Source organism: Nannospalax galili, unplaced genomic scaffold (genome assembly GCF_000622305.1).
Source record: "Nannospalax galili isolate Female #2095 unplaced genomic scaffold, S.galili_v1.0 scaffold160, whole genome shotgun sequence".
In the NCBI taxonomy this organism is placed as follows: Eukaryota; Metazoa; Chordata; class Mammalia; order Rodentia; family Spalacidae; genus Nannospalax; species Nannospalax galili.
In genome coordinates, this window is record NW_008346900.1 from 2,177,695 (window position 1) to 2,192,842 (window position 15,148).

At 49.7% G+C, this 15,148-nt stretch overlaps 1 protein-coding gene across 4 annotated transcripts in view; it reads right to left on the reverse strand.

Annotated features, from left to right (window-relative positions):
• Window positions 1–1,777: 1,777 nt before the first annotated feature.
• Window positions 1,778–15,148, reverse strand: part of Dido1 (death inducer-obliterator 1) — a 56,416-nt gene continuing 43,045 nt past the window's right edge. For all 4 annotated transcript variants that reach the window (XM_029568439.1, XM_029568441.1, XM_029568440.1 and 1 more), the window contains exons 14-17: window positions 14,717–14,870; window positions 14,261–14,350; window positions 13,312–13,507; window positions 1,778–6,211 (exon numbers count right to left, since the gene is read on the reverse strand). In XM_029568439.1, coding sequence (XP_029424299.1) covers window positions 2,976–6,211; window positions 13,312–13,507; window positions 14,261–14,350; window positions 14,717–14,870 — 3,676 coding nt within the window. In that variant the 3' untranslated portion in view covers window positions 1,778–2,975. The remainder of the gene's footprint in view (window positions 6,212–13,311; window positions 13,508–14,260; window positions 14,351–14,716; window positions 14,871–15,148) is intronic.

Genomic DNA, 15,148 nt, shown 5'->3' on the forward strand with positions numbered 1-15,148 from the left:
TGACAAGTCAAAAATAACTTCCCAAACCCTAAGCTCCCATAAAACTCCAGTTTTACAAAAGAGAAAAAAATTAAAGTGTTCTGGTTGGCCCATCACAGGCTTATGTTTGAACACTTGGTTCCCAGTTGGTGGCACTGTTTTGGAAGTAATAAAACCTTCAAGACATGGGACCTAGCTGGTAGATCTAGGCCACCAAGGGAGGGTTTTGAGGGTTACAGTCCAGCTGTGCTCCAGGTCCTGTGCAAAGATTCTTGATCCACTAAGATATGACAAGCCTATCAGCAACAAGAAAAGCAAATAATGTAAAGGTTTACTGAGCATGACTAGCAGTCTCTGCTGGGCATAAAACGATGACAGGATTCCTGCACTCCTTACCCCCTTTGCTAAGTCCTTACACCTGTACTGCAGTTGGAAGCAAGTTTTGAGACTTAGCACCTCCCAACTGCCTTCCTGGGACTTGCTGCCCCTGGTATGATCTTGTTTGTAAACACCTGCTGTCTGTCTCTGCCTTGCAGTGCAGGTCAGGCCCTTCCTGAGCTCTGTCACAGCCAGTCTCCACATCTTTCTTCCTGGGACACAGGCACTATGGCTTGTTGCTGGGCTAAATGATGCTTGCTGTGGCTGATGTGGCCAGGGTCATGGTTTAGGGTAGAGAGAGCTATCGTCCATTGGAGGTGCTAAGAGCTCATCATGTTCCCAGAGTTGCCTCTGCAGATGTCCACATGACATGACCCTGCAATGGATTTCATGGGGTTTTGGGATGAACGCTAGTGACGCACACACGGATTGAGTTAAAATGGTAGTGGGGTAGTGGCACACATCTATAATCCCAGCATTCGGGAGGCTGAGGCAGGATTGCTGCAAATACAGTGAGACTTTTTTTAAAAAGTTTTTCTTTTTTTTGAGACAGGGTCTCCCTGTAGCCCCAGCTGGCCTGGAACTCACTTTGTAGACCAGGCCTTGAACTCAGAGATCCACCTGCCTCTGCTTCCCAGGTGCTGCGACTGGGACAAAAGGCGTGTGCCACCACACCCGGCTTTTAAAAAGTTTAAAATGAGGCATATTTCATGGACATTTTGGGAAAGTCTGACCTGTAGCTTACATGGTACCGAGACCATCTGAACTACTTATGCTATTTGTGGAGTGGTCTTCCTTAGGGAAATGGGGCTTTGTGGTCAGCTGGCATGTTTGACAAGGTGGTAGTGCCATCCCAGGGATGTTCTGTGACCGGTCTGTGGGCCACCTGGCTGGACTATGTGTACTCAGATGCAAACATCTTTCCCGTCGGGCAAGCTGAGCTGTGTGCAGGTCTGGACTGTCTTGCAGAGTTCCTGCTGCACTGGGCTCCCTTATGTGGGGATATAGCTGCCAGGTTTTGGTGTTTTACCAGCAAATGGTGGTCAAGGACAGGGCTTTGAATAGGCACCCTGGACCAGTACCATCAGACTGGTTGCTTCCCCAACCAGCCCAGAGTGGCAGCTGGATGGATATTCTTTTTAGAGTCAGCAACAAAGGCCTGGGTTCTGCCAAGGGCACCTGTGCTTCCCTGAACTGCACCATCTTTTGCTCCAACACAGGTTGTCTCCAGTGATACTCTCAGGCTTCCTGTTAGCACATGGACCGGTAGCCAGGCCCTTTGTATGGGGTACCAGCCAACACATTACTGTTGCCACAAAACGGGCAGCATCCAACATGGGCACTTGGGCTGCTCAGGAGTGAGGTGCTCTTTCTGCACCCATGCCAACTGGGGGATCAAGGCTGAGTGAAAAGCAAGACAAGAATTCTGTAGTTGTTTATTCTACTTCAAGTAACAAAACCTATGGAGTCCTGTTTTAATGTACAGTGATATAACACTCTGCAATACAAAATACGATTTACAGAAATTTCTATTAAGTAAACCTAAAGAAACACTCGATTTTTTACATGTATTTAAATTAGAAAAATTTGCTTTATATTTTAAAAAAACTTCGCGTTATTAGATGCTGAAACTGACACTTTTGTGTGGTTGAAGCTACTGACAGTGGGTTTGTAAGAGCAAGCGTCTCAGCTTGCTGCGTTCTTCGTCTTCTCAACATAAAAATTGTGCTATAAAGTGAAATGTCTGTAGTGATGCACAATGGAAAAGTCTCCAAGGGACGAACAAAGCGCTCTAATTTTCTATCTGAAAAAGTAAATTTATGAAACTATAAAAAGAACTATCAAACGAATTTGCACGTTAGCTGGCTTCTCACTGCACCGGGGGCTGCACAGCTTTAGCAGTCCTTTAGGAAGGAGCCTGCTTCCCGGCCATCTTCCTCCTTCCCAGACTTGGTACAAACATTGCTCCTTCCCACATCCCTGGTCTCCCTATAGCCCCAGCTGGCCTGTAACTTACAGAGGTCTGCCTGCCTCTGCAGATCAAAGGCTGATAAAATTGAACATTTAAAAAGTTATTTTAAATGCAAGTTTCCACTAGGACAGATACTGTTTCTAATTGTTTTTGAAAAAAAATCTCTAGTTGATAGATTCCAGGGAAGCTAGGAAGGCCTGACCCCTGCAGCTGTAGCCGCTCACTGCCAGTGATGCTAACCACCCAGGACAGCACTTGGAGTGATAAGGACAACCGGAAGGTCCACTGAAATCCCCTTAAAATGTACACCAGTCAAGTTACTGGAAAAGATAACTTTATAATCTGAAAAGCAATATGCTTTTGTAGACACTTTCCCATTTCTGTAATCTTAAATGGAAATTAAAAAAAAAAACATCAGAATTGTAAAGATGGGAAATTTTGTAACAAACCATTATACACAGAATTACAGTAATTCCTGAAGTCCAGAATAGTCTATCCCGCATCTAAGTTCATAGCGATTTCAAAAACTTTGTTCAAGATTTTATGAACTTGGCTTTTTAAAGGTCTTTGCCAGGCTGAGCCTATACACATGAATAGTTGGTAGGAGTGAGGTCTTCGTCTGCACCTGCTCTGGGTGCAATGGCCTCTAGGCCTGGGCAGCAGCAGAGTCCCCATCGCAGGCTCTGGACTCTGGCTTCAGGTCCCGAGCGCTCTCCCTGCTCTTGCTGCGGTCCTTCCGGTCCCGGCCTCGGTCCCGGTCCCGGTCCCTGTCTCGGGCTCTGTCTCGGTCCCGGTCCCTACTCCGGGACCTGTCTCGGTCTCGCCTCCGGTCGCGGTCGCGGTTTCTGCTCCTCTCTCGGCCTCGATCCCAGTCCTTCCCGCGGTCGTCCCGTTCCTTGTCCCTGTTGGAGCTGCGCTCCCGGCCCCGGTCCCACTCGCGGCCACAGTCCTTCTCGCGGTGTCGGTCCCACTCGCGGCACCTCTCCCAGTCTCTCTCGCGGCTCCAGTTCCTGCCCCGCTCCCGCTCTCGCCTGCGGTCCTCGAACACCCGGCCCTGCCGGCTCTCCGGCCCCTGGGCCTCCGGCTCGTCCAGAGGCTTGTCTTTCGGCCCGACCTCGAAGCGTTCCCGGGGCCTCCCCTCGAAGGCTGAGCTCCGGTACTCGTGGCCTTTGCCGTCCCGGAACTCCGGGGCCCACGGCCCGTCGGCGTCGGGGCCCGGTGCAGGCCCAGCACTGGCAGGCAGGCCGGGCGCGCCAGCCTCGTCCCAGCGGTCCTTCCGGTGCTGCGGAGGGTGGCTGGGGAGCTCCAGCAGCGGCCGAGGGGGCGGCTTCCCGGCCTGCGAAGGCGGGCCTGGAAAGTGAAACCGGGACGGCGTCTGCTCACTCTTCTCCACGAACGGCACGGGGCCCCGGGGCGCCCCGTACGGCAGGGGTGCGGGTGCACGCTGACCTCCAAACCGGGGTGGCGAGTTCACTCTCTGCTCTTCGAACTGCTGGGGCTGAACCCCGCGAGGGCCAGGCATAAAGCCTGGTGCTTGGCCTCTAGATCCTTCAAACTGGCCCGGGTGAGGGCCCCGCGCTGGTTCAAACTGACTAGGATGGGGTCCACGCGGGCCAACAAAATGGCCTGGAGGTGGTCCCCTCTGGCCTCCAAACTGAGTGGGTGGAGGGCCTCGGGGTCCTTTCATCTGGGTCAGCAGTGGCCGTCTCTGGCCTCCTCCAAACTGGAAGGGAGCTCTGTTCCCCATGAACTGGGCCTGCTCTGGCCCTTCGCACTGGGCAGGGGCACCAGCCATCTCATTGTAGGAGGTGTCCTGGAACTCTCTTTTCTCCCCATACGGATCCTTGCGGTCTTCAAACTGGCCTGGTGCTCCTCCTCTGGGTCCACCAAGGTAAGAAGGCGAGGCCCCCCTGCTGTCCCCATAGGGCGGTGGCCCGTGTTGACCGGAGAATAGGGATGGGATGGGCCCCTTCTGGGACCCAAACCTGGCAGGTGGAGGGCCTCTTGGTCCATCACTGTTGGGAACAATATTCTCTTCTGAAAATGGAGGGACTGGTACCCTAGGGCCCGGGAAATTTGGGCCATGATGTCCTGACATCCCAAAAGTGTGTGGTACAGGTTCACGCTGGCCAGGAAACTGAGGCTGAGGGCCTCCTCCTCTCTGCCCAGTGGCGGGGAATGGAGCAGTGCCTTCACCAGGCCTGGGCTGTGGCTCTCTGCTGCCTTCAGGGTCAGCTGCTGGGCTGTCACTCTTTCCAACAGACTGAACACCCCGAGAGTCCTCATACTGGGACGAGCCAAGAGATTTTTCCTGAGGCAGAAACATGGGCCCCGAGAAGGGCTCCCTGCCCCCAGAGATTTCAGTTTGCAGAGGGAAGCCAGGTGAGAAGGTAGTGCTAGGGGGTGTGGGCAGCAGCACTCTTCGGGGCGGGGCTGGCCTGGCTGTGCCATCCCCAGCTGCAGAAGGATGGCTGCTCTCCAGGGGCAGCAGTACTGGGTTCCCAGGGTGCTCACACCTCTGGTTGTCATGCTCAGGCCGCAGTGTGGCCTTTTCACCTGGAGCCCAGGTAACAGTCCCTGACTCCTTGGCTTCTGCGGCCAGCCCAGGCCCCTGGGCTGCTGTGGCCCCAGCAGGCATATCTCTGACAGGCAGGGTGCCCTGTGAACCAGGTGTGCTGCCCACAGGGGCCCTGGGAAGAGGCTCAATCTCGATGTTCTCAGTAGCCAGCCTCCTGGCCTGCCGTGGGTCCCTACTCTGCCTTGAGTCTGAGCTGTGATTGGTCCCCAGGGCTCCCTGACTCAGGTCCTGGGGCTGCTGTTCCTGGGAGAACAGCTCTACCTTGGCCAGGGAGGTCTTGGGAGGTGGTGACATCAGTGCGTCTGATACAGAGAAGTGGGCCATGGAGACGCCGACAGCAGCCCTCTGCTGCCTGAGAGCTTCCTCTTGCTCCTCCAGCTGCCTCTTTTGCTCCTCAATCTGTTTGTTCAGCTCTTCCAACATTTTCTGCTGCTCTACCAGAGAGGCACTGGAGGCATCGGTGGTGAAGTCTGTAGGCCTCTCTGTGGAGTTGCCTTTCATGCACATTCGATTAGGCAGGTCATCAATGGTCACTTTGGCTTCTTCTAGGATGGTCTCATCCTCTGGGTCATAGGCCACCTCTTCCCTTTCGGCTGTCTCAGGAGCCTTTTCCATGTCGAGGTGCCTCCCTGGCTCAGTAACTGGAGCGTGAAAGGCTCGCTCTGGGTTGTATTCTTCTTCAGGGTCATAGGGCCTATCGTCTTCCTCCTCCTCCTCCAAAGCCTTGTCTTTTGAGTACTGACCAAACTGTTGAACAATTGGATCTAACAGAGGAGCTGCGGACATGGCATCCTCCCCCTTGACTTTGGAATCCTGATACGGGGCTAGAGCAGAACCAGCAGACTCTTTGGCAGGGGGCTCAAAAGATTTCTTCTTCCCAAACAGAGTCTGCAAGATGTGCTCCAGTGGTGAGGCTGTTTTCGAAGTGGTGGAAGTGACAGGGGAAGCTGAGGCAGTGACTGCTGCTGCTGTGGTGGGCGCTGTGGTGGTGCTGGTGGGTCCTGGCTTGAGGGACGACAGGATCTTCAACACTGGGGGTTCAGGAAGAGGGGGTGGGGGTGGAGGAGAGCCAGGGGGCGTGGTGCTGGCAGCTGTGTCTGCAGAGTGGAGCTGGTACTTGGGGGGCTTCTTCTCAGATGGTGGGGCTGTAGTCACTTTGGGATAAACTGAAGTTTCCATTTCTTCTTGCTGGAGTCGAGGCCGTTTCTCATCTGTCTTGTCTAACTCTCCAGCACTTGAAGGACGTTTTATTTTCTGACAGATTACTAACCCAAGGATTATATTTGGACGTGGTGACTCAAGACCTGAAAAACACAATGTTTGCACAAATTTCAGCATCTAAGTCCATCTTTCACTCTCCGGAGGTTAACTTTCACTAAGAGAAAGGAACATCCAACAGGTAGAGGAGGAGGCTCTATGGTGAAATAAAATCACAAGCTTGGAAAGTTTATTGAAGTCCCTTGAAGGTGCCAGATGTCCACCTGGCTCTGGTGCCCATCATCTCAAAGGGGCCTTTGATTAACCCCTGGTCAGAAACCACAAACCAAGGGCCCAAATCATAAGCAAACCCCTCCTGTCATCAGAATTTATGGTGCATGTTTTTACAGCTTCGGTAATGACAAAGCTACATCAGTGGGAGGAGGGCTGCAGGCAGGCACCTAGCCATTCCGAGCCAGCAGAACTGGCCAAAACACAGCCAGAGCTGCTTTCAGCTGTCTCTCCCATGTGCCCTTGCTGCACACCAGGAGGGAGCACAGCCCTTTTTAGCTTTAACATGAGTTGCAACACAAGACCAATTCAATTCAAGCTATAATGACCAACATGGCACAAGCTGTACAGTGACTTCATTAGTGTCTGGCTTGAGAATTATAGTGATAGGGAAACAAAGCTCAATTTAGAACAAATGTACCAACAAGTTCCTACCGACCTGAGAGTGCTGGGCACACACACCTTCCCAACTACCTACTGCTCATGTCTTCATAGAGGTTGGTGCTTAAATGAAGCACAGGACATTTTGCAAATGGGTGTAGAACACATCTGGGATTGGGGGGGGGGGACACCCACAGGGAGATTCGGAGCACAGTGCTTTTAAAGGGCCTTTCTAAAAAAGCTGTGGTGAGCTAGCTCAGGAATGCCTGCATTCTAGCAACATTCCGACTTACATGCATAATAAATCAAGAACACCCAAAGAGGGGAAGTCACAAAACTTGGAGAGGGAAAAGGACTACAAAGGGGATTCAAACATGTAAAATGAATGAAACTGTCTATTCAGTGTACTGGTATACATACTACATTTCTCTAAATCCACTTCCAAAGATTTTGTTTAAAGTTACTGAAAACAGTTGTTTTTAGACACTCATGTAGTTAGTTCTAAGTGCTGTTACTCTTTCTAAATCCCAGTAAGGCTGTGCACACAATGGGGAATATTCTCTCCCAGACTTCAGTGGCGACAGACTGGGCCAGCCCCTGGGAATTGGCCACTCAGCCCCTCTACCCAGTCCTCCTCCCTTTTTCTAAGAGCCTCAGCGCTAGCCTCCAGCTTCTGGCAAGGTCATTAAAAAACTGAGATAGGACAGTAATTGCCAAGCAGACAAACCCCAGTGAGTATCACATCTACATTTCCCCACTCAGCACAGGTGGAGGGCTATCTTCTAAGGAGAATGAATTAAGGGTGTTTTAAACTTAATAGGGTACTTCTTAAAACAGCAGCTATTTGCATACTGAAAGTTTTATGCCTTCTTCAGGTCTGTAGTTTGGAGTTAAGTGCTGAACCAGCTTTATATATAGTCTTTCTGGACAAATCCTGTTAAAATGGACCAAGCTTGCAGAGTAAGTTTGAGTGATGAAAACATGAACATTTGGGCCTCAAGCTGAAGTTCTACAGGGTGGCTCTGTAAGCCAGGCTCGTTCCAGAACCTGACACAGATTAGTAGGAACAGGCTCAGTTGGCTGTGGGGCCCTGGTGTGGGGAAGCAGAGTGGACAGTTAAGTGCTGAAAAAGCCAGCTTTCAAAGGACTGATGTCTCAGTTCACTGAAATGCATGATAGGCCCACCAGCACTAAACCCAGCAAAAAAGAGGCCCCTGACCTTGTGCAGTCCTCCACTGCAACCAAGACTCAAAGAGGCCCAATGTGTTCATTGCTAGGAAGAATGCATGTGTCCCACCACGGAAGATGCTTCAGAGCCCACGGTAAGGTGACTTGGGGTTCACAGTGGCTTTGAGCAGAGCAGGCTGCCTAGATTGGTATCTGACCAGCAGCTGTTTCTAAATCATTTGACCACCCTGTGTGCACACTGCAGGGGTTCCACAGGTATACCCAAGTTCCAGCTAGTTTCCCCAGTGCACATTCTGGAACAACCCTCGCCTGCCTTATGGATAGCTACAACCACGACTGCGGTAAGCTAGGTGCGGTGGCTAAGGCAGGAAGATATCCAGAGTCTGAGGCCAACTTAGACTACAAAGTGTGTTCCAGGTCAGCATGGGCTAAGAAACAAAAACAAACCACCTGTAGTTAGTACCCTGGAAGCAGTTCATCTTGTAAACAATCACATTCATTATCCATGTTGGGCCTTGGAAGCATCTTCGCTGAGGAGGGAAGGTATGTCCCAAAGTTATCAATGATGCTCCATGGTATAGCAAGGTATGCCAGTTGGGAAATGTCAAGTGAGGTCAAAGGTCTCAGTCCCCATACTTGCCCCATACCTGGGGGAGGGGCAGCAGAAGCCCAGGTTGCTTGTGGCCTGCTTTCCAAGGTTGCTGCAATTTTGTCAGCTACATGTCAAGAATTCAAGTCCCTGGAGGGTGGGGTATATGGCCTGAGAATTCTGTCACACCAGCTTCAGTGCAGACTGGAGGTCCATGAGAGCCAACACTAGGCACAAGGGTGGTTACTTGCCCACCTCCCTGTCTGGGGCACTTGTGAGGTTGGCAATTCACACAAGTAGGTAAAACAAGCTGTTAAGGCAGTGGAACACTGACATTCCAGCTGCAATTAAAACGTGCTGTCCTATTCCCACAAAGGGTGCACTGTGGCCAGTGTTATCTTCTAGAACGTACCAGGTGTACCAATGTCTGAGCCCCAGACTCAGTAGTATCAGACAAGAAAAAATGGAGTGAAACAGAAGTGTGTGCTAGTTAATCTTCTGGGATCTGCATCCAGGTGTTGTAACAGATGTGACCAAAAACCATGTTTCTAGACACTGGGAGACAGTACTATGACCTGTGTGTGACATGTTGGTGTTCCCTTTTATTAACAGAACCACCCTCAAACTGACTCCTGATGACTTCACAGCTGTCAAACTGACACTGCTATCCTCAAATCTAATGGCATGTTCAAGATGAAAACCCTCTTATGGCCAGGCGTGGTGGTGCATGCCTTTAATCCCAGCACTCAGGAGACAGAGGCAGGTGGATCTCTGTGAATTCAAGGCCAGCCTGGTCTACATAGCGAGTTCCAGGCCAGCTGGGGCTACAGGGAGACCCTGTATCAAAAAGACAAAAACAAAACAAAAAAACTCTCTTATGGTCAATTTTCCAAAATTGTCACTTCTATGGGTTTAGAAATTGTGTGGAATTATGACTTGGACACACTTGGCAAATGAGAGGAACTAGTATACTTCCGAACCCAGTAAGCACACACACACACTCACAGAACTTCCCCTTCTTGATTCAGAAGCCTGAAGACCAGGGTAAAGTCACTGGACCCAGTGCATGTTTGGGGTAAGAGGACGTGATGTTCATCTTCTTCCAGGTGCCAAAGTGCAGAGGAAGCACTGGATCATGCCAGCCTGCATGCCCTTTGCTTCGTACTACGAGGTGGGATGCCAAGAGCCCCTGTACTATCAGAGGAAGGTTATGCTGGCTTACAAGCACCACCTAGGACAGGTGGCCCCAGCTACCACCTGTCTAAGAGCTGCCACGTTTCCAAGTCAAACAAACAATGATCAGTTTCCACGACATATTTTTATTGATTTTGAACGAGAAAGTAGTACATTCCATTCAATACCGTAGTTGGCGTTGATTACAGTTTCTGTGCAAAGCTTTGATACATACACATGAAAACTGAAGTGCTTACCTGCTAATATTTCAGGGAATAGAACTTTCCAGCTAATTGAGAAGCTGTTAAAGTGAACACAAAGACACTCTGGAGTGTGACACTCCCCGAGGATTCCTGTGTAAAGACTAGCCCTTCCCCCCAGAGAGCCTGAGGACGGCTTGGGGAGGGGACTGGCTGTATGCCCAGAGACCTGGCTAGTGCCAACAGGCCCTGGCATCAAGACCACATGCCCTTAGTTCTCTCCAACCTGACAGTGGCCCTGGTGACTGTTAAGTGAGTGCATGGGTTTCAGACCCAGTGCTGTCAGGAACAGACCAGATGGAAGGGACGAACTTCCCTCTGCCTAGCCTTGCTCCCTTGATAAGGACCTCAAGTCCCCTTGAGAGAGAACCTGCTGCTGGCTCTGAGCCAGCTAAGCGTGGAAAGAGGATGTACAGCTTGGACAAAGGGACCTAGGCTTTCTAACTGCCCTCTGCAATAACCGTACCAGGTTACTATACATAATTGTCTGACAAAATAAGGCTACCCCACATTTTTGTGGATCATTAAAAAGCTTAAGGACACTAGCATCCTCAAGAAATCCAGCAGCTCAGGATGTGTTGACTGGGTCTGTGAAGTTCATGTGGCTGGGGCAAGAAGCAAATGCTGACAACAGGCAAGCCACGTGGGTGGCCTATCATGTGTGGCCTAAGCACCTTTAGAGTCTTCTAAGAAATAATAATCAAGCTCAAGAGGCCAATGTTGTCAGAAACTACTTGGCTCCAAGTCAGAAGGGGAGGGACACCTGTGATTCCATTAGGTAGAAAATGAGGTTGTGGACAAGCGGGTTGGGCCGCTCTCCTGCCAGGATCTCTCCAGCCCTATCATGACCTTCTGAGTATACCCTACAGGAGACTGATTCCACCTGCTCATGCCAGCCTTGCTGTGGATGGCTGGTCAAGGTTGCAGCTCCACCAGATCTTCCACACTTGTGGTCTATGGAACACAGAGCTGAAGGGCAGAGCCTTGGTACTGAGAGGCTTTGCAGGGTGGTATGTAGACCCAAGACCCAGTAACTTCCTAGGTGTGTGCACTGCAGGGCCCTCGGCTTGGTATGTGGCAGGTGCTCAGATGGGGCCACAGGTCTGCTGATAAGACACAGTCACCACCTGCAGGTGACTCAAGCTGTCCAGGACTTCTGTGAAGATTAGGTGCTGTGAGGACAGGGATAACTGAGCCAGGAGGAAGGTTCCAGCCCAGCCTTACACACAGTAGACACACACATGACAGCAGACACGCGTACACACTTACACCTAGAAAATGCCAAGTCATGCCATCAGCAGTAGATAATGTAGCCACGAGCCTGGCCTCAGCTGAAAGTATTTACACTGACAGTGTGCAAATGCCATACACATAACTGTGCCAATCATGTCATCAGGAGGATTAAAAAAAGTGTAAATCCTTATGCTAAAAAGAACTCTTTTATATGTTTGTGGGAAATATTTCATCACTTCTTTAAATTCCCTTTTATATTTAAACAAGATACATTTGTGCCTTCTGCTTGGCCAGTAACTGAGAGTGAGTCTAGTAGGATAAAGTAAGCCAATCTCCCGACCTTGTCATCTCGGAAGCACAGTGTGGCCCCAACCTGTCCCAGCTGGCTGTTCTGTAAACCCGCACCCAGGTAACTATGAAGCCACAATGGAGGTGCTTGTTCCTCTGGTGGTCTCCTTTGATTCTGGCTACTGGGAAACCCATCCTTCAAGTCCTGTTTGGCTAAAGGCTCCCTGTACCCCAATGCCCATGCACTCTGCAGGCTTCTCAGCACCCCAACAGTCCCTCCTCATTTGGCAATGCAGAGGTGGAGGTGGGTCAGGAAAGCTGTAAAAGGTGAAGTGTTGCTTTTGTTTTTAAGCAGGAGACTAGTAGGTATCTAACACATTTCTGTAATAAAAGTGCTCTTCCACCACAGAGAAAGGTGCCCAGGGCTATAACCCACCTGACCAGAGGCACCACATGTGGACACTAACTCCTACCCACCATCTGACACACTTCTAAATGACTGGCTGTCTTCACACAGGTGCCAAGGGTCAGCTTCTGGATCTTCACTTCCAGGAGAACTTGGATACCTCTTCCCCATGGTCCTGAGATGCTGGCCAGAACTCTTCACAGGGCTGCCATCAAGCACCTCCAGGACACCTTCTGCCACCCAGCCAGTGATATTTTTTTCCAACCTCAAATATGGTTGACAGAATATGCTAAAAAGCACTCTCCTTTTCAAATGTGCTCAGCATTGAAATAGCCTAGTGCATCATGCCTGTTAACATTTAATCCCAGCATTACTGACACCAACCAATACCTTTATGCTCCTATCATTTCAAAAGGCAGGCCCAGGTGAACCCATGCCTGGTACTAGAAGCAGGTAGCAGTTGGCTGAGGGCTGTGCATGAGGTGATGGGCTTTGGGCCCTCAGGAACCCAGCCAGTTTAGGTGAAGTGCGAATGGTGTGAGTTACAGGGCTTCGAATGCACCTGTGAGGGCTTGGGGGCATTCAGCAGCTGCCTCTATGACAAAGCACGTTAAAGAATATTTAGCACTTGTCAAATAGATTAGTTTTTAGGTAAAATCCACTGGGAACATGGTGGCCAAGAAGACACTTTAACTTAGGCACCTGGTGCCAATTCCCTAGCGGAAGCCATGTCATCTCCTTGAAGGTGTTCTGAAGAGCCAAACACCACTAGACCAGGCCCGTCAGAGCTATCTGAACTCAAGAGTACCTCTCATGTACAAGAGTAAGTATCTCTCATGTTTCTTTATATGTAAGCAATATTTCAAGAATGAGCAAATGCAAAATAGCTTGCCAAAGATGAAAGAACGCCCTAAACTGTGAACAGTGAGGGACTGAGTAGTCATTTTGAGAAATGCTTTTCTATGGCACTGTTATCAGACTCCTTAAAAATCAAGCCCAGTGGAAGGGAGAGGCCAGCTCACTTGAAGCTGAGTGGTAACAAGGGAGTCTCTGGTCTAGGAGTCTGCCCTAGGATGCAGGCAAGCCCTGCCTTTCCTCTGGGGCTGGTCCTTTGTCCTGGCATTTGAACAGGTCCCTGGCCTGAGATGGCAAACAGGCTGGTTCCAAATAATGAGACAACCTTCACATGAACAGGGTGCTTTCAGGGCTGTGTCCCTACATTCCAGAGGACAGGTTCTCTTACCATGCATGGTTCCATTGCTGTTCTAATCTAGTTCTTGGGAAGCCTTGTTTGGGCCAGGTAGCAGATGTACCTGTGATAACCTGGGAGGACTGTGTCAGCAAGGAGTGTGTGGGGAACAGATGTGCCTAATCGCCTCCCAGAAACTGTGTGCTTACCTGGGCCCTCAAAGGGTAAGAGTTTGGATGGCACAGGGTCCTTAGCACTCAGTGGAATCAGGTAGAGGTCCTTGACATGCCTGTTGTTATTAGCTACAACCCCAAAGCGGCCACGGCTGCTAAAATAGGAGTAGAGAGAAATGTAGGCGACCTCTTCCTCCTCTGTAGCGGGGTGAAAACGAATCAGACAGAGCTCCTGCAAGGCAAACAGAGCATAGGAGAGGCATGCACCTAGGCACCCAAACAATCTTCCCTCTAAAGTCTACTCTATCAGTTCTGATCCTGACTGTCACAGTCCTATTGCCTAGCATGTTAACATAGCGTCAAGTGTAAAGAGAAAACAATGGGCTTAAGTCAGACCACTGGACTGAAATCTTGTCCCAGCATGAAACCCCTTATACCTCCACTCAGTCACCACCTCCCAGGGCTCTTGTTATCAGTGAGTAACCGTGTACAGTGTCAACTTAGGCATGCCTGACACGGAACAAGCTTTTACCATTCATGTGATGATGGGATCACAGCAAACAGGACACACACCTAGCCTAAATGAGAAGGTTTACCTCCTCTTGAGTCTGGTGCAAGCTACAGACCACTTCCAAAGGGAACTGCACACTCTACAGCTGTAGCTGACCTAAAGGGTTTTCAGGAAGCCAAAGCCTGCTTATAAGTTCAGGCTGTGTGTCTGAGCCAGGCTACCTCCAAGTCCTCACCTTCTCCCTTAGTCACGAAAAAGGGGAAAACAAAGCCCATAGATTTTTCTTGCTAAAATCTGAATGCACTCACATTATGGTAAGTCAGAAACTCCTGTCACTGTAATGTAAGCACAGCTTCATATTTTGGGTCCTGACATCTAGTAAGTTACAGGTTATTTCAAGTCTTAGACCACCAAATGAGAAATTTAAAAAAGACCCATGCTTAGGCAAACACCGGCTCCCACTGCTGCAGATACCTTAGACACGGAAGACTTGAGCTTGCCAACGTAATCCCAAACTGTTTTTGGAGCAATCCTCCCTCCAATGTGAATGGTGTCTGGCAAATCCTACATAAGAAGAACATGCAGTCACACCAGAGAAGCTACAGTCTTCACACAGACTGACACAAGAACCCCAAAGCACCAGCCCCCCAACACTCAACAAAACCACCAATTTAAGGAGAGCGGTACCACCTGAATGAGGGTGGGAAGACAACCATTGTGTCTAAGAGTATGCTCAGAAGCTGAGGTAGTTTGAAGAACACGGGGAAATACCCTCACCAAACAGGGAACTGGGATGCCTGAATCCTTGTGTAAATTTCTGTCCCTGGTCATACTATGTAATCAGCTGCCACATCAGGTCACTTAAGAGCATCACTGATTTAACTCCTCTAAGACACATGTATACAATCACACACACTTCTTGGTTCTAACCTCACTGAGATAATCCAAACACCCAGAGACAGGATACGCCTTAGTAACAAATTTCGCTACACTCTGCATGTTAATAAATCCTTTCCAAATGGTGCTGAGTCGAGACAAAAAGAGGGTCGTGTCTCCTTCTGGAGGGGATCGTGATTCTGAGACGCTGTAAAACCAAATCATAAAAAAGTATTAGTCTCTTATTGTACAAGAGAATTTCAAAGTCTGATTACTTCATACTTGGAGCAAAAGTGGACCGCCAAGATGAAATCATAAGCACTTAAACGAACATTTTGAAAGGAAAAATAAGCTAAACAGGTAAACTCTGAATGGCCATGAAGTTCAAAACTTAAGTTTTCAAGATCTGAATGGCATCAAAATGTTAACTAGACACCCAAGAAACAAGCCTTTTTAGGACACTAAAGGTATGTTTGAGACAAATTC